The 24,628-nt window shown below is 43.7% G+C and overlaps 1 protein-coding gene across 3 annotated transcripts in view; it reads right to left on the minus strand.

The window, feature by feature from the left end:
* Positions 1-24,628, minus strand: part of NEK7 (NIMA related kinase 7) — a 225,962-nt gene that overhangs the window by 117,314 nt on the left and 84,020 nt on the right. For 2 of the 3 annotated variants that reach the window (XM_040359873.1, XM_040359874.1), the window contains one exon: positions 4,669-4,779. The exons of the other annotated variant lie outside the window; for it this stretch is intronic. In XM_040359873.1, the coding sequence (XP_040215807.1) occupies positions 4,669-4,779 (111 nt within the window). The remainder of the gene's footprint in view (positions 1-4,668; positions 4,780-24,628) is intronic. 3 annotated transcript variants of the gene reach the window in all.

Raw genomic sequence — 24,628 nt, forward strand, 5'->3', positions numbered from 1 at the left:
ATGGCTGCATCCACATCAGGCAGACTACACTTCTTTGTAAACGTATCCTCTATAGGATGAAGAACTTCCTTCTAAGTTGTCCAGGGGCCGTCGCCAGAGAGTCCTCAGTGACATATGCAGGCACAGGCACCACAGGAGAGGCTGCTACTCCAGATAGAGGTAATGGCTCATCCTGTACAGGTGCATCAGAAATGACAGGAGAGGAAGGTACCGAGCAGGCACAGCTAGAGCCCCCTGTCTTAGGCGGCAATGATTTTTTGATTTTAGTCCCAGAATTTCTTCTTTGGGAAGACATATTACCAAGCAAAGCCAAGGTACCAACAAATGAATATACTACTGTGCTAGTTTAGCAATCTACATACAAGTATGCAACTAATAACACGCAGTTTCAAGAGTAGGTGTCTTATCTTGGGAGTGCTCAGCCAACCATATGGAGATCTTACGCTGCTGTGTTCCTTCAAGGAAAGCTCCAGGCATGTGAAGCTTTTCTTACCACTTACTTCCTGCCTGTGTTTGCCCTCTGAACCTTGCGCCTGCCCGTGGACGCTCACAGGCCCGCCCCCCTCCTCGCATTGCTGATAGCATAAAGCGTGCCCCCGTGCGCACGACCTAGGGGTAATGGCGGTACTCAGAACATGAGGAAGATCCCCCTGATACCTGCCTGAGAGGAGGAGGAAGGCAGCCGTTCATGGCAGAGCTTCTGCAGCGGAAGGAGTGTGCTGTCCGAAGGAACTGACACTGCTCTGGAGCATGGTGAGTGGAACTCCGCTCTTTACTCCCCCCAGTGGCAGCCAGAAAAAAGACACCTACTCTAAATAGGAAAGGTCCTTAAAGTGGAGTTTCCATCCCAAAAAAAAATTCTCATTATTGTGCTCAGACCTAAAAAAGTAAAAAAAAAAATATATACAGGCATACCCCACTTTTAAGTACACAATGGGGTTTATTTACTAAAGCTGGAAAGCGCAAAATTAGGCTCACTTCTGCATAAAAACCAATGAGCTTCCAGGTTTTATTACCAAAGCTTAATTGAACAAGCTGGGGTTAGAAGCTCATTGGTTTCTATGCAGAAATGAGCTTGATTTTGCACTTTCCAGCTTTAGAAAATAAACCCCATTGTGTACTTAAAAGTGGGGTATGCCTGTATATATTTTTTTTACTCATCTGGAAATGCCTGTTGCTATGCGGTCCCACAAAATCTGCCTTTGAAACCACCTAGGATTCTGATATCTCCCTCTAATGCTCCTGGGAAATGTGTCTCATAATTTCCCAGGATGCAGTGCGCTGTCCAATTATCACTCCCCATCCAAGACTTCCAGGAAGTAAGTGCTTGTTGGCTTCACAATGCCCATAAGCAAAATGACAACGGTGTAGACATAGTTTTATAAACTATTTTTTTTGAATATGTGGATCGGCCGCAGATTGTAAAATAGTAAGTGACCGGATTTATATTATAAAAACGCAGGATGAAAGGACATGCATTTAAAAAATGCTAATTGTGGTTGGAACTCCGCTTTAACCTCCCTGGCGGTATGATTATTTCAGATTTTAGGTGCTGAAAGCGGTACCATTATTTGCAAGGAAATTTGGCAATTTATACTGTAGGCCTGTAATTCTTAGGAATAACTCACTTAAATCTGACCAAACAAGAGTCTAGTAGGCATCCCGGGTATGACATTTTTTTTTAATTATAATATAATAAATAATTATAACAAATATTATAATTCTAATAAAAAAAATTTAATAATGTAATCAAATCAAAATCACTGAAATTTGCTCAGTTGCAGAATTGTCGCTGTCATTACTTTTATTTTTTTATGACGAATTTCCACACAAATCGCGATCGCTCAATTCTGCAAGTGATTGTAATTTATTATCGCTGTTTTCTAGCTGCTCTAAAACCATTTTTGACATAAAGGGACACTTTTGGTTGCTATGGACAATCTACAGTTTGCAGGGAGAAAGAACCGTTTTTATTATACAAAAGAACATGTAGGACACTGGGCAGACCACTAGGGACAAGGGGGGGGGTGTATTTGTTTATATACACTACTGTAATCTATAAGATTACAGTATACTGTATGTAATGTGTTTGTTTACTTTTTTGAATTTGGCGCCGTTTTCCGCCCCTGTGCGTCTAACGTCGCAGGGAACGAAGATCGGCGGCACACAGGCACTGTGAATCGAGCTAGGACACCACGCACTCACACAGCGCGTCAGCGTCGCAGTATCCAGGGACAGGGTAAGTAAACACTGCCTGTGAATGCTGCGAGGCGAGCCTGAGTCTGACTCGGGGTTACCGATCGCAGCACAAAAATTTAACCCTGAGTCAGACTCGGGAATACCGCCCAGAGGGTTAAAGGGGTTGTAAAGGAAAAAAATGTTTTCCCAAAAAAGCTTTTTTTTTTTTTTATCTTAGTGCAGTCCTCCTTCACTCACCTCATCCTTTGATTTTGCTTTTACATTTTCTTTATTTCTTCTGAGAAATGCTCACTTCCTGTTCTTCTGTCTAACTACACACCGTAATGCAAGGCTTTCTCCCTGGTGTGGAGAAAGCCTCTTGAAGGGGGAGGGGGCGAGCAGGCAAGTCAGGACACTCTCTACCTTGCAGATAGAGAAAGGGGCTGTGCGTTAGTGGGCGTCCTGACACTCCTGCTCGCTCCCTCCCCCCTCAAGAGGCTTTCTCCACACCAGGAAGAAAGCCTCACATTACGGTGTGTAGTTACAGACAGAAGAACGGGAAGTGAGCATTTCTCAGAAGAAATAAGGACATTTAAAAGCAAAATCGAAGGATGAGGTAAGTGAAGGAGGACTGCACAAAGGTAAAGGAAGTTATTTAGGGAAAAAAATGTTTCCTTTACAACCCCTTTAAGTTTAAAACTTAGGACTGTTTCCTGGCTTACCTTGTCCCCGCCGCAGGTTTTCTGCCAAGCAGAACCAATCTTCCCCCATCAAGGCGGGGTATGCGTGCCAAACTTCAGGGATATATGTTCCTACTTAAAGGAGGCCTCTTCCCTGGGCCTTGTAAAAGACTCTGCCAGGACTTTTAGTGTAATAGCGAAAGTGATGGACCCTAGAGTCGTGTCCTCTGAAGAGAGACAGAGATGACACCTCGTCCAGGGCCCGGATACCATCCAGTTTTGGCCTAACATTAATGGCGTCTTGGATGGACCTGAAAGTGTAGCTGTTTTACCCCCTAAGGGTTTCTTTGACAGAGCTTCCTTTAGCACATCCTAATCGTGTCCAACACCTTAGACACTGGCGAAAAAAACAGAGGTACTTCCCTGATGGGAGGGGTTATATGGAGGGGAATGGTCTTCGATTGGTTGTGCCAGTGTCCAATCACCGCTGGTGACCCTTAACCCATTATGTAATGACTGGCTCTGTGTCCCGTGGTGTATGATAAAGAAAATGGCCTAATCATTAATCTGCCAAATCTTCCGGTCTGCAACTGGTTACATTTTTTTTTTTTTAAACAAACATGTTATACTTACCTGCTCTAATGGTTTTACACAGAGTAGCCCAGTTCCTCCACCGACGCTTCTGGCAACTCCTGCTTTTAGATGACCCGAATGCAAGCTGCAAACTATAGTATAGAGCACCCCTATAGCAAGGTAAAAGAAAACTTCTGACTTTAGAATTACTCATTTCCTGCCCAGGACAATATGTCCCATGAGGCATTGCTCCTCGCATAAGTTCTCAGGCACTTACTGACATGTATGGATGGCGGTACTGTGTGCTGCACTGTATTTCCTGGTATGTAAACAAATAACGCATTCAGTATGCAGGCCAACTAATCGGCTGGCTGATTTATCGATGAAAATAGTTGACAACTATTTTCATAAATCGGTTAGTTGTTTTGGCCCTATATCCTAGCTTTGTGAAATGGGCCTAATGCTCAATTTAACCACTTCACACCCCCCATATAGCAAAATGACAGCCGGAAAGTGGTTATATTATCCTAACGGGACGTCATAAGATGTCCGGCAAGATCAGCCACGGGGGCGAACGGTGGTGTGGTGTCACAGTCTGACACAATGCATCTCCGATCTAGGTAAAGAGCCTATGACGTAGGCTCTTTACCATGTCTTCAGCAGTGTCCAATCACAGCTGATCACAGTGTAAACAGGAAGAGCCCTTAATCGGCTTTTCCTTTACTTGTAATGACAGATGCGAGTAGAGGAGAGCCGATCAGGTGCTCTCCTGACAGAGGGTTTGTGCTGATAATCAGCGCATTGATTATCAGTGCAGACTCATCGAGGATGCCCACTGGAGACCACCAGTTGAGCCCACCAGTGCTGCCCATGAGTGCCCATCGGTGAAGGAGAAAACTTACTAATTTACAAAGTTTTGTAACAACCAAAAAAAAAAAATGGTCTTTAATTCTCATCTTTTTTCCATTTGCAGCATAAAAAAAAAAAAAAAAAAAAAAGCAAGTGATGGTCAAATACCACCAAAAGAAAGCTCTATTCAAATGCGACAGTGCTGAAAGCTGAAAATTGGACTGTGCAGGAAGGGGGTGAAAGTGCCCTGTATTAAAGTGGTTAAATAATAAACATTAATTCCAAGCACTTGGTACAGCAAAATACCTGCAAAAACCATCCATCTGAAAACAGTCACTATGTATGTGAAAGAGCCTTTCCCATTTAGGTAAATTCACTGCCCACATACCTTTATCATCCTAGATAGGTCCCCAGCATCTGCCAGTTCCAGGACTATATTCAGCTCATTGTCCTCAATGAAGGAAGCGTAATATTTAATGACATTTGGATGGTTCAGTTGCTAATAAAGAAAAGCAAAAATATGTAAATTATAAGCTGCTGCAAATTTAGTACCTGAACACTTAGGGGTCTAATCAAAAAATAAATAAAAAATTGCTGTGCAAATGTCTTAAGAATTTGCACACCTGTAACAATTACCTGTAATATGACTAATGCGTTTTTGTTCTAGAACCATCGTCTTATCTAGTGGTTATAATGCACTATGTTCCTGAAATACCTCAATAAGGAGAATACAGCAATATAGTCACTAGACAGACTTTTTTATAGATAAACCCCCGAATGGCAAAAAAAAAAAAAAAAAAAAATGTTTGCACTTACCATAAAAATGGGTTTCTTTGAGTTCTTAAGGGGGTGCAAGATTCAGACATTTGGGTTAACTGTTGCCTGCAGGTGGATTTGGACATAAAAAACAGTGACCAGTCTGGTATAACCCCTCCCATACCCAGCAGTCTGTCTGTACAAAAACAGCAAAGGAAGCAAGATCACAAAAACAGAGTGGGACCATTTCCATTAAAGAACCCCAAAAATTGATTTTACATAAGAAAAATCCTATTTTCTGTATTGTTCATCAAGGAACATAGGTGTCAGACAACTGAGATATCTCCAAAAGCAGTCCAACTGTGAGGTAAGCAACAGTAACAAAACACAGGTCCGCATAACAAAATAAGATAACTGGCGACAGCTTGCAGCTGAAAGAATTGTCTGAAAGCCCTTATGCCCAAAACTGGCATCAGAAGAGGTAAAAAAAACGCTGCTTGATGCTGAAAGACGCTCAGATTAAGTAAAGTGAACTTTAACATATGAGGGCGAAACCTGAGCCTTAAAAGTTGAAATATGGGCAAAATAAAAAATTTGCTTTATGACGCAGTCTATCAATGCACTACCATAGAAAATTTGTTTTTCCAAGTCCTCCATAATGATTTTATTACTTGCTGATCATGAAATTAAAGCAGTACTAAAAGACACAATCTCTTCTCCAGTGGTCCAACATCTTCTTAAAGTGGTTGTAAACCCTCGGGGAGAAGTTACACCTAAAGGTAAGCCTAGATTAAGGCTTACCTGTAGGTGCTTGGAATATCTCCAATTTGCAATTTCCCCGAGCGACACCTTCTTCTGCGCATGCGCCGTCTTGAAAGGGCACACTGTGCCCTTTCAAGCCGGGGGTCATGCTGGTAAAAGGCGGCTCCCGTGAAGTCACACGACTCTGGCCAGTCACAGAGCCAGAGTTCGTGGCCCCAGGAAGAAGAGGGGTGAAGAATGGATGTTCACTGCCATGGAGGAATACGGCGACATTGCGGAATGCTACTGCAAGTGTCACATAATGGGCTACTATGCGATGCATAGTAGCCCAGTATGCTTTACCCTTGCAGGGAGACAGAGGACGTAAACCTCATCAGGGTTTACTTCCTCTTTAATTGCTTCTGGATACTGTTCTTTGGAAATCTTGCCTGGCCAGTCAGTTATACCGGCACACTGGGACCATGCACAGATCAGTTTACAAGCCACCGAGGATGCAAGCAGACAGGTATATTTTGGTAGTTATATTTTATTGCAAAGGGGAAACTGCAATAAATAGCCTGCCCACTTGTAAGTTTTGTAATGGTGCCTTTAGCTCTGCTTTAAGTCTTATTCGCCAACTTCCTTTAACGCAGTGGTTCTCAACCTTTCTAGTGCCGTGACCCTTTGATAAAATTTCCCAAGTTGTGGGGACCCCTAACAGTAGAATTTTTGTAGCATGGGTTTTCAGCACCTAAGGCCAGACAAGTAATTTGCGCCCTTAGCCCACGGACATTTAGGGATCCCTAAGTCCCTTACACTCGTACAGTATTAAAACCCCTTCTGGTACATTTTAGGATGTCTCTCTATCTTAATTTCTTGTCCCCCCATCCCTCTCTCTAGTCATCTTTCCTGTTCTTTCTCTTATTCTTTCTCTCCCTTTTTTCTTTGTTCCTCTCCCTCTTTTCCTCTCTCTTCCATGTATTGTCTACTTTTTTTCCTTCTCTTACTCCTTGGGGGGGAGTGCTGGCGGGGATTTCTGATCAGTCAGCTTAGGTGCTCTTGATCAAGATCTTCTGCTGATCTGAGAACTGTCGTGGGGACTTTAAATGGCAACTCTAATCACAGGTAGTATTACTCAATGTGTCGCCAGCTCTGTGGTGTCTCGCAGCAGTGACACCTATGCCGAAATCAGGAGATAGGGTCTCCTCCAGCCCTTCCCACTTCACATTTCTCACCAGTCAGCTGACCTCTAGTCTCTGCCCCACAGCCATGCTGTGAACTGAATGGGCAGGAAAGGGCTTCAGGAGCAGCCCAGCTGGGCGGTCACAGGCTCCAGGGACAGCCCTGCTGGATGGCTGTGAAAAGGCTGAGAGTGCTGCAGGCTTCAGGAACAGCCCAGGATTTGGTGACCCCTGGCAAATTGTCATTTGACCCCCAAGGGGGTCCCGACCCCCAGGTTGAGAACCACTGCTTTAACGGATCAAGTAGTCCAGAAAAAGCAACAGTCAGAGGGTTGAGACAAACCATTTAACATCAACAGCTTTTATTTGTAAACGTGGAGCTAAGAAGAGATGTGCTAGGTCTTCTGGTTTTTGTAAAGTGCTGCGCAAACTGCTGCATATACATAAATTCAGTATTATAAAAAAAATGTCTCTTTGCAGTCTACTATTGAATGTACACTGAACTGCACATGTACCGCTCAGTGTACACTCTTGGCACCATGCCTGTGTCCAAGAAAGGATAACTCCTGTGTGCATGTGTGGGAGGGAGTCACGCGCATGGCCAATCAAAACAACTGAAAGCCAGCACCCAGAAGAAGCAAGGGGAGATGTAAATGAAAATGAGGGATCTAGTGGTGGTCACAGTAACTGTGTTATGGACTGAATCAACAGATAAAATAAAAAAAGAAGAACAGATAAAGGGGGGAAAAAAAGCCTTAAAAAAAAAGAAAATGAAGGCAGCCATCACAGCTAAAGTTTTTGGGTTTAGATACACTGTAAGACCACACACTTAAATAATGATCTGTCTGAGCCACAACAAAATGGTGGAATGAGAGGCCAGAGGGATGAAAGAGTCAGCTTTTTATTGGTAGAAGTGGCTGCAAAATAAACGCGCACAGCATCAACTGCATCCATACAGTGAAAATAAATATTTCTGAAGTGCTGGAGCTTGATGGAGAAGAAATTAACTGAAAAAATGAAACTACCTTAATGAGGAAGAACAGGAAATGGAGGACAAAACCCGATACAATGAGCATCACATTCCAGTTAGACTAATGGAACCACATAACCAGCAAAAGGAGGGACTTTAAAAGGGTGCTCAAACACAAACCCAAGAGTTTTATGGTTAGTTAGCAGGAGGTCCAGGGCCTGGCAGCCACCATATCTTCTTTGTGCAAGTCCAGAAAGGGTTTCTTATAAAAGGCAAAGCTGCCAGCTCAGATACATCTCACAAAAGGTAGTGTGACAAAGAAAGCCAACTTTTGAGTTAAAGTGGAGGTTCACCCTATAAAACAAAAATTTAACACTGCATCCAGCACCGTGCTGCATATAAAATGTCACTGACCTTTATTTTTTTCCCCCCGTAGATATCGTTTAGCCGTGGAATTCACCGCGGCTTCCGGGTAGGGAATCCCGCGGGAGTGGGCGTTCCTATTGACATGCCAATCAATTGGCATGCTAAACGACGGGGCACACAGCGCGTCACGACTTCCCGAAAGAAGCTCGGGTCGGCTCGGCTCTATTCGGCGCCGAATAGAGCCGAGCCGACCTTCCTTCGGGAAGTCGTGACGCGCTGTGTGCGCCGTCGTTTAGCATGCCAATTGATTGGCATGTCAATAGGAACGCCCACTCCCGCGGGATTCCCTACCCGGAAGCCGCGGTGAATTCCACGGCTAAACGATATCTACGGGGGGAAAAAAATAAAGGTCAGTGACATTTTATATGCAGCACGGTGCTGGATGCAGTGTTAAAAAAAATTTATAGGGTGAACCTCCACTTTAAGTTGGAAAGGGAATATTGCCAATAGGTTCAGAAGGCATTCTTTGCAACAGATTCCATGTCCAGTCACACATGGTTGCCAAGTAAGAGCCACATGAGGTGCACTATACAAAAGTCTTAACCAAAGCATTGGAGGTTAGCCATCTTTAGAATAACATGACAATGGCCGAGATTTGCCCCTTAATTGTATGCAGGGCCAAATGTTGATCCAAGCCCGAAAAGGTCACGATTGTCCCATTAAATATTTCCAAAGGCACTGTACGATATATCCCTTCCATGTGCGATGGTAGATCTAGCAGCAGGTAGATCTTGCTTTCAACAGCGGTAGATTTACGGGATTAGAGAGGCCCATGTCTCTCAAAACCTCTCAACAGACATGTCATTAAAGCTAGAGATAATAAACCAGTCATTGAAATAAGAGAGCCAGTCTATCTGGGAAAGCCCATGCACCAATGGAAGGAGACCCAGACCAGGGGATACAAGCTCAAATTCATTCATTCAGTTTGCACTAAAAAATAGCTAATGCATTTTGGAGATCAGAAAAATTGCACAAAAATTGCAACAACCGCAATTAACTAGCATGAGAGAAGATGGACATGGGAGGGGCCTTATTATTATTATTAGTTATAAAATTGAAGTGGTTGCCATTTTTGTATAGCTTGTTCATACAATCTGGTGTGAGCACACCATGGACGAGTTTAGCTGCTATTGGGCTGTTGCTGGGCTTCCAATGTGTCATTGTGCACTTGAGTGGGCTCCCTTCAGGCAAACACAATTTATCCACTATGTACAGCATGTGCCAACTTAGAGACACAAAAATAGCTTAGGACCACACTATACAGAAGAGCTTTGGCAAGGCAGTGCAGCTTCACATATATTTGCAAGCATGTGCAACTAAAGTCTGTTTTTAATGTGAATTGTTAGACAGGGTACATTTTTTTTGCAGGCTAGCTGGCAAGTGTGCTGGGATTTTTTTTGTGGTCAGAAAAAAACTCCTTTCATCAGACTTCAGTTAAAATGGGAACCTTGCATGGACTCAAAATTAGGACTTCCCTGTGTCAGTCTATGTAGGAAAGAAAATTGCTGGATCAGGAGGAGTTACTGGCCAGTAGACAGAAGGAGAGCAGCGCCATCTAAGTGCAGCATTAAGATATTTTTTTCCATAAAAGACAATTGATAACTCACAAGATGTACAAGATGTCAGCACATGTGGGATCAATAATGTGGTTCATCAGCTCATGGGAAAGACCATCTTTTCACTCGTAAAGAGGCAGCTGATGGGTCCAGCGCTTCCAGATACTCAGGACGGCTCACAGACAGCGTTTACAACACTTCTGGTTGGAGAGAGAGAGAGAGAGAGTGCGGGAGGAGCGTGCGTTCGGAGCATGCGTGCTCCTTCATCAGAATGAGCCTGATGAAGAAGCATGCATGCTCCGAACACGCTCTCTCCTCCACTCGGAAGTGACATACACCACTGTCTGAGCCGTCCTGAGAAGCGCTGGAAACCACCGACGTCCCTGGACCCATCAGCTGCCTCTTCACCACTTAAAAGATAGTCTTTTCCACGAGCGGATGAACCACATTATTAATCCCACATGTGCTGACATCTCATACATCTTGTGAGTTCTCAATTGTCTTATGGAAAGAAAAAAAAAAAAAGTCTTAATGCTGCACTTAGATGATGCTGCTCTCCTTCGGTCTTTGCTTTTCACAGAGTTACTTCTAGCCCGTCACAAGCTGGCAGACATCCACAGTCAGCTTATCCAAGAACACTTTAAATGTCTCTGTGCCACAAATGTACCCCTCCACATGAACTCATTGTGAAAGAGTTGCAATTACCCACTCTCTTTATTCAGCTGATCAAGCGCACATGACCGAATATACTTTCACTGGCCAGTACAGGCAGTCCCTGGGTTACAAACAAGATAGTGTATCTGTAGGTTTGTTAAGTTGAATTTGCTTGCAAATCAGAACAGGTAGTGTAGCTCCAGCCAAAACGTTTTTTTGGATAGCTTATGGAAGGGTTAACACCCCTTTAATATTTGTTTTGCCGTCTGTGCCGCTGTTCACAAGAATTCATCTCACTTTCCGTCACAGTAAGTAGATTTTGAAAATTTTGGGTTGTTGTGAAAACACCTTTTTGCCATAAAAACCCTTACAGGAGTTAATTTCCCTTAGGTATAGATTTCCTCTCACTTCCTGTTTTTTTCCCTCAGTTTATAAGTCGGATGTCTAACTAGGGACCGCCTGTAAAATCATCTGCGTGAGCAATCGAGCTCATCTTCCTCCGTGAGAGGAGTTTCAGAGGTGAAAGTGTAGATAAGGTTGTACACCTCCCACAGAGCATCAACTTTCTACCAGAGGATTGCTTTCCCTGGGGAAAACCTGTCTAGTTTGTTGTTGAATCTGGAGGCAAGGAGTTCTAAATATGGTTTCCCAACCTGGGACATAGGCCCTGAAACATTTGGATTCAAGGACCATTCTCCAAACTCCAGGTGCTGCTGGCTGGGGGGGGGCTGCCTGCCAATTGTCTAGTAGTTTTTTTTTTTTTTTTTTTTCCCCTCTTGCCACAGCAAGACTTCTGATTCCTCCCTAATGTTTGCTATACATCACTGCTGTGGCATTGTCCAACTGAATCCAGATCTAGTGACTTTCTTGCCAGGCAAGTCCAGTATTGTAGATACGACTAAATTGCCAGGAGTTTCAGAATGTTGACTATTATGAGAATCCTCCAGCGTTCAAGTACCCTGCACCAAGAAGGTATATAGGAGTCCTCCCTGGCTCTTCATGCCGGTATCAGTCATGATCTTTCAAGGTATCAGGAGGAAGGGATTTCCCAACCGCAGAAAAAAATTACTGAGCCACAATGTGGTTTTAGGCAAGTTGATTTGTCTAGAGACAAAACGAACTTGTTCCACAGCAACACAGTGTTGAGTTAAACCGGTCTGGAGTAGAAATGGGTAAACTGTACTGCCACTAAAAAGTATCGTCAAGCCCAGACTTTATATGCAGCATCGCAGAGCAGGATGGCTCCAAGTGTTGATTCAGATTTTTCCAGAGGCTTGAGCTGTATCTAGCACCCAGATACTACAAGCAATGAGTCAGCTCCAACATTGAATGTTCGGGATCAAACCAAGCCTTTAAGGTGTGGACTGTTCACATTAATGTTGTCCCTTAAGGGTGGTGCTGGGAGAGTAGCAAGGTTAGAACGAGTCAGTACATTTGGGGTGCATTATAACCCTTTTTGCAGAGATGAAAGGAAAACAAGGGTAATAACGGCAGCCAGAAATTCCAATAAATATAGCATCTTCCAATACTCGGCCCACATTGCCGACTCATAAATCAGTCTTTATAGACTGGGTCGCAGCTCTGAATCTGGAAAGTGCTCTTTGGCTAACAGCACACAAAGGTCAGACAAGTACAACAGAGCCCAGCATCCAAGCTCATTCTAGACATGCCCCGCAAATGTCTAGCCCAGTGGGGTCCTGTTACAGCCCTCCAAAGCCATTGAGTACATATAGAGTGCTTTGAAAAATAATTCATACCCCTTGAAATTTTCCAAATTTTGTCATGTTACAACTAAAAACTTACGTAAATATATTTTATTGGGATTGCATGTGATAGACCAACTCAAAGTGGCACATCATTGTCAAGTGGAATCAAACTCAAATGTTTTTTTTTACAAAGAAATATCTGAAAAGTGTGGCATGCATTTGTATGGGGCCACCCTGAGTTAAAGGGGTTGTAAACCCTCATGTTTTTTCACCTTAATGTATTGTTGTGGAAATTTCATGAAGATGCATTTAATATGTATTGTCATAGTGTCACCCATTGTTGGTTCTCCCGCAGCCCGCTCTAAAGAGCTGACTGGGGCGGACCGAGACTGGTTGAGATACACTTCATGATTTGGAGAAGGGCGTTTGTGGAGTGGGGGTTTCGGCCGGCAAAAGGGCCCCTGTGTCATGCACAGATATTTGCCTGTCGGATGCGTCCACTCTGCAAGCGCATTGTCGGTTTGGCAGGTGTGCGCTTTTGTCATCTCTCGGTGCCTGATCAACACTGTTTTGGGATGTGAGCATACACCTGCAGATAAGCTCCCCTCATCAGGAACTGTGTTCATTGGTTATTGTATTCCGGTATCATATTGTTATTGAATTATTACTGTATCGTTATTGTATATATCCCTGCTGTGGGGTTTATCATGTGCTGCCAAATCCATTTATGGGCATTTGCTGTGTCGAGCCCCCATGCTGTGTCCTGGCTTCCCATGGAGGAGGTCACATGCTGTGACATCACTTCCTATGGTCACATGCTGTGATCTCCTCCAATCAGCTGTGGTCTGTGAAGGCTTTTGTTCTAATAAAGGCAGTCTTGCTGTGATGCTGAAATGAGAACAGGCTATTGTGTCTCTTGACTTGAATGAATGTAAGGGGATGAATGGTGAGTGAACCTTTTAGCTTAAAGATTGATTATTTCACCAAGATGAAGTGTGTGCTTATAGCAGCCCTCAAAATTTCCACTCGCCTACTAGCATTTGGCGAGTGCATTTAAGCTGGGGGCGAGTGATGACAGGGCTGCATGACCAATCTCCCTCCAATCTGTGCCTACACTTAGAGTCCAGATGAGATTGGCGGCCAAAGGGGAAAGGTGCATGCTCGGGAAAAGTAGTCTGGTGAGCCGCGCACAGGCAGAGCAGTACACAGGTGCTCTCCTTACAATTCTCATTAAGCCATGGGACCCAACAGTATGACCTCTCTGAGCCTGCCCCCCTCCCCCGGGCCCCGACCAATGTAGCTGGAGAGCAGAAAGTAATGAGTGAGGTGGAAGATTGCAAAAATTACCACTCCGGTGCAGCACTCACTGAAAGTTGCCCTGACATGAGAGCGGCAGCCTTCTAGTTTGTGCAGTTTTCTTCTCCTTGTGCTCTATGTAAGTGTTCAACAGTTTAGCCTGAGCACTGTGAACAGACTGGTCTCAATGTGTGCTGTGGTGTCAATGGCTGTGCAGTTGTGTGGATCTCAGCTCTGGATTGTACTTCCTCCCACTGCGCTGCAGCTCCTCTCCTCTCTGCCAGCCTGAATAAAAGGGAGAAGTGGGGACATGCAAGCGTGGAGCCGCACACACAGGCTCCTGATGATGAGATGAATGGGAGCGGGAGAGAGGATGGATGGATGGGAGTTGCAGAGGAGACAGCAAGAGAATGGGGAAGAGACCCAGTTCTAGTGCCCTGTCCCTCTGGTCTGCCCCCAGTGCCATGTCCCTCTGGTCTGCCCCCAGTGCCCTGTCCCTCTGGTCTGGTCTGCCCTCAGTGCCCTGTCCCTCTGGTCTGGTCTGCCCTCAGTGCCCTGTCCCTCTGGTCTGCCCCCAGTGCCCTGTCCCTCTGGTCTGCCCCCAGTGCCCTGTCCCTCTGGTCTGCCCCCAGTGCCCCGTCCCATTTTGTTAAAGTTGTTGTTGGTAATATTTAATTTTGTAACTTGATTCTGCATAAAACATTGTCATTCCATGAGATAATCTACAAGGGCGTGTTTACAGGTGCAATTAGGCGCAGGGCAGTGTATGAATTAGGTGGGGCAACTGGTGGCGAGTAACTCTTGAGGCCTGGCTAGTAGCTCAGGACTTGAAATTTTGAGCCCTGGCTTATAGCACAAGGCAAAATGGCTGTGTGCTCTGCATACAGCCAATTTTTCCATGTCAGTATCCTATGCATTAAGTTGAAAAAACACCTTGTAGTGTCCATCCCCCCCACCCCAAACCCCCGTTTTACTTTCCTGAGCCCTGAATTTCCGTGGGCTCGATCCCGCATCGCTCTCTCCTAGGCTTCTTGGCTCTTCATTAGATAGATTGACAGCAACGCAGCCACTAGCTCCCGCTGCCGCCAATCAAATCCAATAACGTGGCCGCCAGGGGGTGGGGTCAAGTCATACACTCGCAGCTATGGACGCTGAGTGAATGACTCGGAGGCGCGCCCGCAATGTAACTCTCTCGGGAGCGAGCTTCCCAGATGTGGTTTTCTATTGTGGGGAGGAGCCGCAAGAGCCTCCGTGGGACCCCAGAAGAGGACAATCGGGGCCACTCTGTGCAAGACGAAGTGCTATGACCACAAAATGCGTCGGGAGGACTCCACTGCCCCCTATTTGTACACAAAGTGCTTTTAACTCCAGCTAAATGTAAGTTTTATAGCTGTAATTAAATAATTCCATTTTAAACGGGATTACGCTATTTGGCCTCTTTTATCCTATCTCCATATACCATTAACACACTGAGGAATAACCAGCCTGGGGACTCTATCGTCAGCATAGTATACAGTCTCTTTCCATCCACCTATCTCAGAGGATACGATGATCGGTTGATGTACTACTCTGCCTTGGATCGTATATGACACCAGTCATTATAAGCCTCCCTTGACTTTCAGTGGCATATGTCATCTTAAGTCAACACGCTCCAGTAAGCCTGCATTGCTTTCGGTGGTGGTTTTATCACGTAGTGGAGAAGTCACTCATCTCATCAATTCACTTTTTCACTAGATTGATTTTGTTTTGGTTTATGTGAATATTTTCATCGAACTATTGCTGATTATATCACTTTTTGCGCTTTGGCACCAACCAACAGGCGCAACAGTTCACACTGCACCACGTACTCAGCGGCACCATATTTATTTCCTGCAATATGGGACTTGTATGTTGTTTATGCACATTCTGTTTATAATTGTTATGCGTTTCACATTCTTTGGCAATTGATTTTCATTATTGACAGTCAGTTTGAGCGCTACACATTTATTTTCCTTTTCATTCTGTGCAAGATGAACTGCACAATGGAAGTATGACATGTTTGTTATTTAAAAAATAAAATAAAAAAACTGAACCTTTAGTATCACTTTATTACTTTGTAGTAGAGCTGCACAATTAATCGTCAAGAATCGTTATGGCGATCTTCTTCCCGTTACGATTCTTGACACAGGGTTTGACGATCTTTGACATGAAAATAATTTTCTCTCTGCACTTTGGTATGCAAAGAATTTCCTGTCTGCTCTCAGCCAAAAGTCAGTCTGGGCAATCAGCCAAGTCTGGGCAGCCTGCCAAGTTTTTGAAAACATTCTTTATCAGTGGAAAGTTAAGTCTAAACATTGTATCACTTCAAAGGAATAAACTTCTGTATGTAAATTAGGAACGTTTAACCACTTAAACACCAAACCTTTCTCTGGCAGCTCTTTTCAAGTTAAAATCATTTTTTTTCCTAGAAAATTACTTAGAACCCCCAAACATTATAACATTTTTTAGTAGAGACCCTAGAGAATAAAATGGCGGTTTCTGCAATATTTTATGTTACACTGTATTTGCGCAACAGTCTTTTTAAATGCAATTTTTTTGGAAAAAATTACTTTAATGAATAAAAAAAAACAAAAAAAAAACTAGCCAGTAAAGTTAGCCCATTTTTTTTTTGTATAAATGTAAAAGATTTTACGCTGCGAGAATCGTGAGAGAATCATGATCTTCATTCTAAGCATAAAAAATTGTGATTCTCATTTTGGCCAGAATCGTGCAGCTCTACTTTGTAGAACCATCTTTTGCTGCAATTACAGTTGCAAGTCTTTTTAGGGATGTCTCTACCAGCTTTGCACATCTAATATGTGACATTTCTGCCCATTCTTCTTTGCAAAATAGCTCAAGCTCTGTCAGATTGGATGGAGAACATCTGTGAACGGCAATTTTAAAGTTTTGCCACAGATTTTGAATTGGATTTAGGTCTGGGCTTTGACTGGGTCATAATAAAAACATGAATATGCCTTGATTTAAACCATTTCATTGTAGCTCTGGCTGTATTTTTAGGGTCGCTGACCTGATGGAAGGCCTCCTTCCCCAGTCTCAAGTCTTTTGCAGACAAACAGGTTTTCTTCCAAGAATGCCCTGTATTTGGCTCCATCCATCTTCCCATCAACTCTGACCATCTTCCCTGTCCATGCTGAAGAAAAGCATCCTGACATGATGCTGCTACCACCATGTTTCACAGTGGGAATGGTGTCTTCAGGGTGATGTGCAGTGTTAGTTTTCCGCCACACATGGCGTTTTTCTTTCAGGCCAAATAGTTAAATTTTGGTCTCATCTGACCAGAGTACCTTCTTCCACATGTTTGCTGTGTCCCCCATATGGCTTCTCACATACTGAAATGGGACTTATGTCTTTCTTTCAACAATGGCTTTCTTCTTGCCACTCTTCCATAACAAGGCAAGATTTGTAGAAATCATGACTAATAGTTGTCCTGTGGACAGATTCTCCCACCTGAGCTGTGGATCTCTGCAGCTCCTACAGAGTTACCATGGGCCTCTTTGCTGCTTCTCTGATTAATGCTCTCCTTGCCTGGCCTGTCCGTTTAGGACCTAAACTTTAGGTGGACGGCCCAGTCTTGGTAGGTTTGCAGTTGTGCCATACTCTTTCCATTTTTGGATGATGGATTGAACAGTGCTCCCTGAGATGTTAGCTAGGAATATTTTTTTTATAACTCAACCCTGCTTTAACCACATAAGGAACAGTGCACGATGATATACATTGACACAATGGCTCCTGTGGGGCTCCTCAGTGCGGGGAAAATAGGGTGCTGTCCCAGGCAGCACGTCCTCTGTGTACTCTGCCGTGTTCCTTATGAACACAGCACCGAAAAGTGTGTCACGTGACTTCCGGTTCCAGCGCCATCTTGCAGCGTCACCGGAAATCCTCAGACGCCATTGTTTTACACCTCGTGAAGCCAAGGAGGACAAGGCTTCCACCAGGCAGAGTTGGGGGAAAAAACCTGAAGGAAGTTGCCACCACTTACACAGGTAAGAAAAGTACCTCCAAAAACAGGGAACCCTTCTGGCCGAAAGAACAGGGACTTAACACAGCCAGGACTTGGTCACAACCTGTACTGGATGATGCCAGAGCAGGGGGGATCCACCAACCACAGTTACCAGACCTAGGAAAAACAAAAAACGTGTCAGTGCTCCTGGAGGGTCTGGAAACACAAAACTGAGGGTCAGAGGAAAGGGAGGGGCCTTTTAAATTGTATATGATTTGTGTTTCCTGTAGAGGGCGGAGCCAATAATCTCTCAAGTAGCTGCCCTGGAAGGTGAGGGGGGGGAATAAAAAAGGCTCTATTTATGGGGGGGGGGGCGTCAAATTTGTTTGGGAGCCACGTTGCACGACCTCACAATTGTCAGTTAAAGCGACGCAGTGCCAAATTGTAAAAAGTGGCCTGGTCTTTGGCCAGCCAAATGGTCTGGAGCTTAAGTGGTTAAACTTCTCCACAACGTTATCCCCAATCTGTCTGGTGTGTTCCTTGGCCTTTATGATGCGGTTTGTTCACTAAAGGTTCTCTAACAAATCGTAGGGCTTCATAGAACAGCTGTATTTTTACTGATATTGTATTACACCGATTAGGTGACTCCTGAAGACAATTGGTTCCACTAGATTTTAGTTAGGGGTATCAGAGTAAAGTGAGCTGAACACAAACGCACGCCACACTTTTCACATATTTGTATTAAAAAAAAAAAAAAAAAAATGGAAAACCCTTTATCATTTCCCTTTATCATTATGTGCCACTTTGTGTTGGTCTAGCACATAAAACACAAATTAAATACATTTACATTTTAGGTTGTAACATGGAAAACATTTGGAAGATTTCAAGGGGTATGAATCCATTTTCAAGGCACTGTACCAATCATAATAGCTGCTTAAGGAGAGCAGCTCAAGCAGTGTATTGGTGGAAGTCTTGATAGCAAAAAAAAAAAAAACTTAACTCCAGAAACTAAATTCCACCCACTCACTAAATTCTTCCACATAGGGCTGCACATCCACACTGCAAGCATTACCTGTTTGTTTATGTCTGGGTTACTGTGAAGGGCAGTTTTACTTAAATATGCACCTTCCCCAGGTAGACGGGTCCCTGATGCCTCTGCTCCTCTGTGCTCCAGCAGTCTAAGGTCCTCCAAAATCAAGACTGATCAAGAGCCCACAGCCCTGCACTGGATGCGAGGACACCTAGGGACAGTCCACTGCTGGAGTAGAGTGCCATTTCCCAGGGCAGCAGAGGATCCGGTTTCATGTCCCCTAGATCAATTGAGCAGTTAACCCTGGCAGCGCTAAAAAGCCCCACAGCAAGGAAGGACCATTTAGTTTTCTGCAGTTAATCTTTAAACTTTTCTCAGTAGAGAGATTGCATCCATCCTCCCAAGACCCTAGCAACAAAAAAAAAAGTTAGGGTTCAGAGGGAGTTATACCAGACTGATTACTTTATCTTGCCAGTGTCCAAAATCCTCCTGTAGGCAGCGCTATAATCCAACGGTCTCTGAATATTGTGTCCCTTAAAAGACAGATATTAAATATTACTGTAATAAAAGGCTTTCTTAACAGAAAAGTTAATAAAAGGCTTTCTTAACCTTTAAACCAAAGTAAACAAACATCCAACTAGCTAGCTAACTATCTCCAACATAACACATTTCATTCAGGTTTGTTAACCCCGGGTCACTCTAATGTCTTAATTGTATATCTTTCTCAACCAGAATTGGTTATTCCATTATAAAAGATCAACTTTGAGAGCTAATCTACAAGCACAAAAAAAATATGGTTACTTAGGACCTCACCTACCATGTCTGTGTTGCACTGGATAAACTTTCCTGGTACCATCATTTTGGCTAACTGGAAATTGTCTTTGAATTGTAGGTAAGCAAGTTTGTCTTTCACTTTCAAAAACAATTATGAAACCACCACAAACTCCAAAAATAGTTAAATAGTTTGTGTTAACTTCAAAAAACAAGATAAACCCAGTATGAGAAATATAGGGACAATTATTGTTGATGTTCTCTGAAAATAGAAGTTTTGGTTACCCTGTACAAATCCCTTTTTTGGATAATATCACAGGGCACAGGGTATTATCTCCATTATTTCAGGGTTATATTGCCACCTACAGGTGATTGCAAAAAATACAGAAAATCTCCCTCCCCACCCCTTAGACAAGGCTTCATTTTTTTCACCAGGCCATAAACCACAAAGGCAGAAGGGATTCCTGTGTCCTGTGATGAACTTTAAGAACAGAGACATTTTGACTTCACTGCATTTGTAATGTGGTTAGGTGAAACAGCTTTAGAAAATCACCACATCACTTAAATAACACTTACGGTGCTATAGAACTTAAGTACACAATTCAGAATATTAAACTTCATCATTTATTGGCGTATAACACGCACAGGCATATAACACGCAACCTAAATTTAAGAGGGAAGTTTCAGGGAAAAAAAAACTTTCCACGGCCCCCTGCGTATAACACGCAGGCACAGTTTTCCCTCTATTTTCAGGGTAAAAAAGTGTTACACGACAATAAATACAGTAGTTCAACCATATGAATGATAATGTTCCTTATACCTTGAATTTGAGTTACTTGTAAATTCTATATCTTAGGCCCCGTACAGACGAGCGGACAGTCCGATGAAAACGGTCCGCTGGACCGTTTTCATCGGACATGTCCGCTGGGAGATTTCGGTCTGATGGCTGTACACACCATCAAACCGAAATCCGGGCGGACAGAGAACGCGGTGACGTAGACGACACCGACGTTCTCTATCGCGCGAGTTCAATGCTTCCATGCATGCGTCGAAACAATTCAACGCATGCGCGGGATTTCTGTCCGCTGGTTAGACGTACTAACCAGCGGACATGTCCGCCGGACAGCTTCCCAGCGGACATGTTTCTTAGCATGCTAAGAAACATTTGTCCGCTGGAAATCTGTCCGTTAGCCTGTACACACAATCGGATCTGTCCACTGACACTGGTCGGCGGACCAGTCAGGTCGTGTGTACGAGGCCATAGAGTACACTACAGGTCAGAACACAGGCATCTTATTCATACACCATGCATTATAGACTTGTATCTTTAGGTGACTGCACACTGGCAAACTTTCAAATCCCATGCACCCTAGGGCACCTCTTCTATATCCCTACCCCACTCAGTGCTCCGTTTTACAGGACAATTATGCTGACCAACACCACCACCATAAACTCCTGCACAAGTATATGAGTAAGGCCCCAATGACACCAAAGTTGCTGAATGGGGCCTTTTAAAAAGGCACCCACGGAGAAGCCAAGAGAAATCCTCCAGGTTTCTGCTACTTACTATCTCCACCATTAAAATCCCTCTCTCAGCTGTAAAACTGCTCCCACCAGAGAAAATGAGGCCTTGAATAATTCCTTTAAGATGTTTGTCTGAGGAATCCTTAAATTCCTGGGCTGTGTCCACTGAGTCAGTGAGGGTCTTGTTAAGAAAAGAAACTGCCAAATCCACTGCAGGGATACATTTTTAGTGAAGTCACCCCTCCATAGGGTTTTGCTGAGCAAACATTTTTGGCAAATACCTTGTCAATGTGAGCTCAATCTGTGCACAAAACATATTTTATGAGGATGTACAAGGTAGGATTGAGGATATAGCAGATGCTATGCTCCAAATCCTGTAACCTCTGGAGCCGAGGGTTCAGTACTTTGAGATAATCCTTGACCCTGGGCTACTTCAGAGTAGAATATTCGATTAAGGATTCTTCTGCATCTCCTACCAAAACACTCAGGTCTTCATCATCAACCCCATCCTCCACTGGTTTTTCCTCAATAGAGAGGGAACATTTCTACTTGTGACAAAGGCAATCCAAGCCGGCAAGAATTCCAAAAAGCTTGTGTTGTGAACCAGCAATGGCATATGAGAATTTCCCTCATGACACAAAAGTACTGGAGCAAGATGTCTGGTAAGTAGCGGGAGTACCAGATAGGTGGAGGGAGTCAGATCTGTAGAGAACACTCTGACCTTCATAGGATACACTACACAGGAGGCTGTGTGTCCAAGATCCTCCCAACCCCAATAAGATATTTGAGATCCATCACCCCCCTACATCCCCTCCTCTCTGTCGTCAGTGAAAAACAGCCTGACGATTAGTAGCTCCTTGCTGAGAACAGCGATATGAGTCAGCCAAGAGGGCACGTCTCACTAAACACCAGTGCACTGGTGAGATATTAGAACTTTCTGATCCTGCTAGTGCCCCACCGCCCCCGAGAAAACACTGAGTAATCCAACCCCCAGAATGAAAGTTCTGCTGCAGCCTGTAGTCCCGCGGAATGCTCTCATGCTGGTGCTGCGACATGTATAGCCCTTCAGCAGACTGTGACCTGCAGGCCCACAGCTGCAGTTATACCTGCTCACGTGGGACCCGAAAGATGCCTGGCAGAGGAACGCTCCACCCCACTCGTGATGTCACTGACCATACTGCACATGTCCGCAGCTTGGCAGTCTAAAGTGAATGTAGGGGACACCATCTCCTGCATTTGGCCAATAAGTTCCTTGTCCTCAGCAGGCCCTAGAGAAGGATAAGACCCCCCTGGGGGTTCAAGCTTCACCCATCATAGTAGGCAATGCCAAAAGACCCTGGGGATCACTGCAGTTGTAGAGAGCCTTACATGTCCACAAGTCAATAGGTCATCGAGTAGGGTCCCGCTCCACATGGTCCACGGAGGACTGACAACCTTACAGTCCATCCTTGTGTGTCCAGTATGAGGCTTGTGTACCAACCCTGACTGTTGAAAAGCTGTATGCAATGGATCCGGAAAAAAAAAAAAAGTGTTCCAATCTCAGCTAGCTATTTTTTGTGCAGAGACTGCACAGACATGACCATCACCCCTAAAATAAAAAGCAAAAGAAAAAAAAACAGAAAACCTTATGAACGGGGAAGGGTTATGCACACAAGGGGGATTGCTTTTCTTTTTTGCCAGCGTCCCATCTCCTAAAGGTGGCAGCATAATCCTATTGTAATGGAGATAAAGATGCCCTGTGGTGTACAAGAAAGAAAATACTATGTTCTTGGCTTTTTTTTTTTTTTTTTAAGGCTCCCCCCACCCTTTATTTCAACTGATGATCTTGCCAGTAACACACTTTCTGTCTTAGGGTGTCTGAATTCCAGATGAAGTAGTGAAGCAGACACCTCTGGACAACAACATTGTCAATCTAGGGAGATGGTAGTATTAAAGGCTCATACACACGGTCAGACATCCAACAAAATTTCCCTTGGATTTTTGTCCTAATTGATTTGTCCAGCCACACCCATAGCATACACACAGTCAGACTTTTCTGCAAACTTTTCTAAAACTTTCCTAACATCATGTGTTTTTTTGCTCTTTTCTGCTCTTTACCGCCACCCTTTGGTTAACTTCTGCTATTGTTTGTTGCTTTTAACATTGGTTCTGAGTAGGGATGAGCTCCGGCGTGTTCGCACAGTCCACGTGCAGAGCCCGCCAGGAAGTCAGCATGGAGCTGCACTAATCACAGGCAGGGAGACATTGTCCCGATGCGCGGCTACAGAGATCAGGAAATGTCTCACTGCCTGTGATTAGCGCGGTGCGGTGCCGACTTACTGGCGGGCTCTGCACGTGGACTGTGCGAACACGCCGGCGCTCATCCCTAGTTCTGAGCATGCGTATTTGCACTTTGTCCAAAAGTTGGTTGGCTTGCTGTACACACGGTCAGACAAGGCACCATCAGACTTTTGATGCCGAAAAGTTTGTCCGTTTGCAGACGCAACTTTTTGTCAGATGAAACCCGAAAAAGTTGGTCCGATGGCGCGTACACACGGTCAGACAAATTAGAAAAGTTGCAGATTTTGAAGTTGGTTGGCCAAAAGTCCGACCGTGTGTATGGGGCTTTAGACTAGATTTAGATGGACTTGAGCAAAAATTTGAAGCTGAACTCCAGCTAATATTTAAGCAGCTACAGCAACTTTTTTCTTTTAAGATAAAAGTTTAAAAAAAATAAAAGCTGACAATTGTAAGCACCCCTGTGTCAGTTGTAAATGATTTGTCTTAACTCGCTAACTGCTACACAGATAGATTGGGTTGTTCTAGTAAATTGAAAAATAACAGACATAACTAGATCCCCAGGTGAAATAAAAAAGGAAAAAAACTTCAAGAAAGAAAAAACGAACGCAGCCACCAAAATATAACAGTTTGTAAACTGCAGTTTAATATGTTTTTGATTTTGCGTTTAATACTTCTTTACCAGAGATAACTTCAATAGGTCTTACATGATAAATTATTTTTAGTATGATGCGTATGAATTTTTATTCTTTTCAAAATAATTTTTAAGTATGAAATAAAAAAAAAATCACCTAGTAGTATATTTCACATCTATTCTAGATTTGGCAACCTGTACAGCCATTATGCCCACTCAAGTTTCTCTCTTGGAGCCTCTTAATGTATGAGTGATATCAAGGGAGATGGAAATTGGGAATAGGATTTTCTTTTTCTGGTAAGATCATATGATGACATTGTCATTTTTTTTGGAAGCTGGTTTGTTAAGCTCTCTATTGAGCCATCTCTGTGATTAGTACCGTGAAACTTTAGAAAAGGTGGAAAAGGAATGTTTAGGATTGGCTTTTAAAACAACGTCCTGTTGAACTAGGTCGTCTCTCAGGTGTGCATCAAGTCAGTGTTTCTCACCTCGAGGCGCACCAACAGGTCATGTTTTCCCTGGCTGTGGTAATTACTAAGGCAGTGAAACTGAATAAATCCCCTGTGCAAAATAATGGAAAGCCTGAAAACATGACTTGTTGGGGCGCCTTGAGGACTGGAGTTGAGAAACACTGTATCAAGTACATAATTTAGGAAAGCCAAGCTTAAAACAAAAGTTTAAAATGTCACTGCATTTTTATATCCTCATTAAAAAAAAAATCAGTTATATAAAATAATTTTACGTAATTCTGAGGTATCCCGTTTAAAGTGATCAATATACAGAATCTTAAACACAAAAGCAAGTTTCGTTTGATGCACCAACATTCTGGATTACCTTTCAAAAAGAA

Source organism: Rana temporaria, chromosome 7 (assembly GCF_905171775.1).
Source record: "Rana temporaria chromosome 7, aRanTem1.1, whole genome shotgun sequence".
Taxonomy (NCBI): Eukaryota; Metazoa; Chordata; class Amphibia; order Anura; family Ranidae; genus Rana; species Rana temporaria.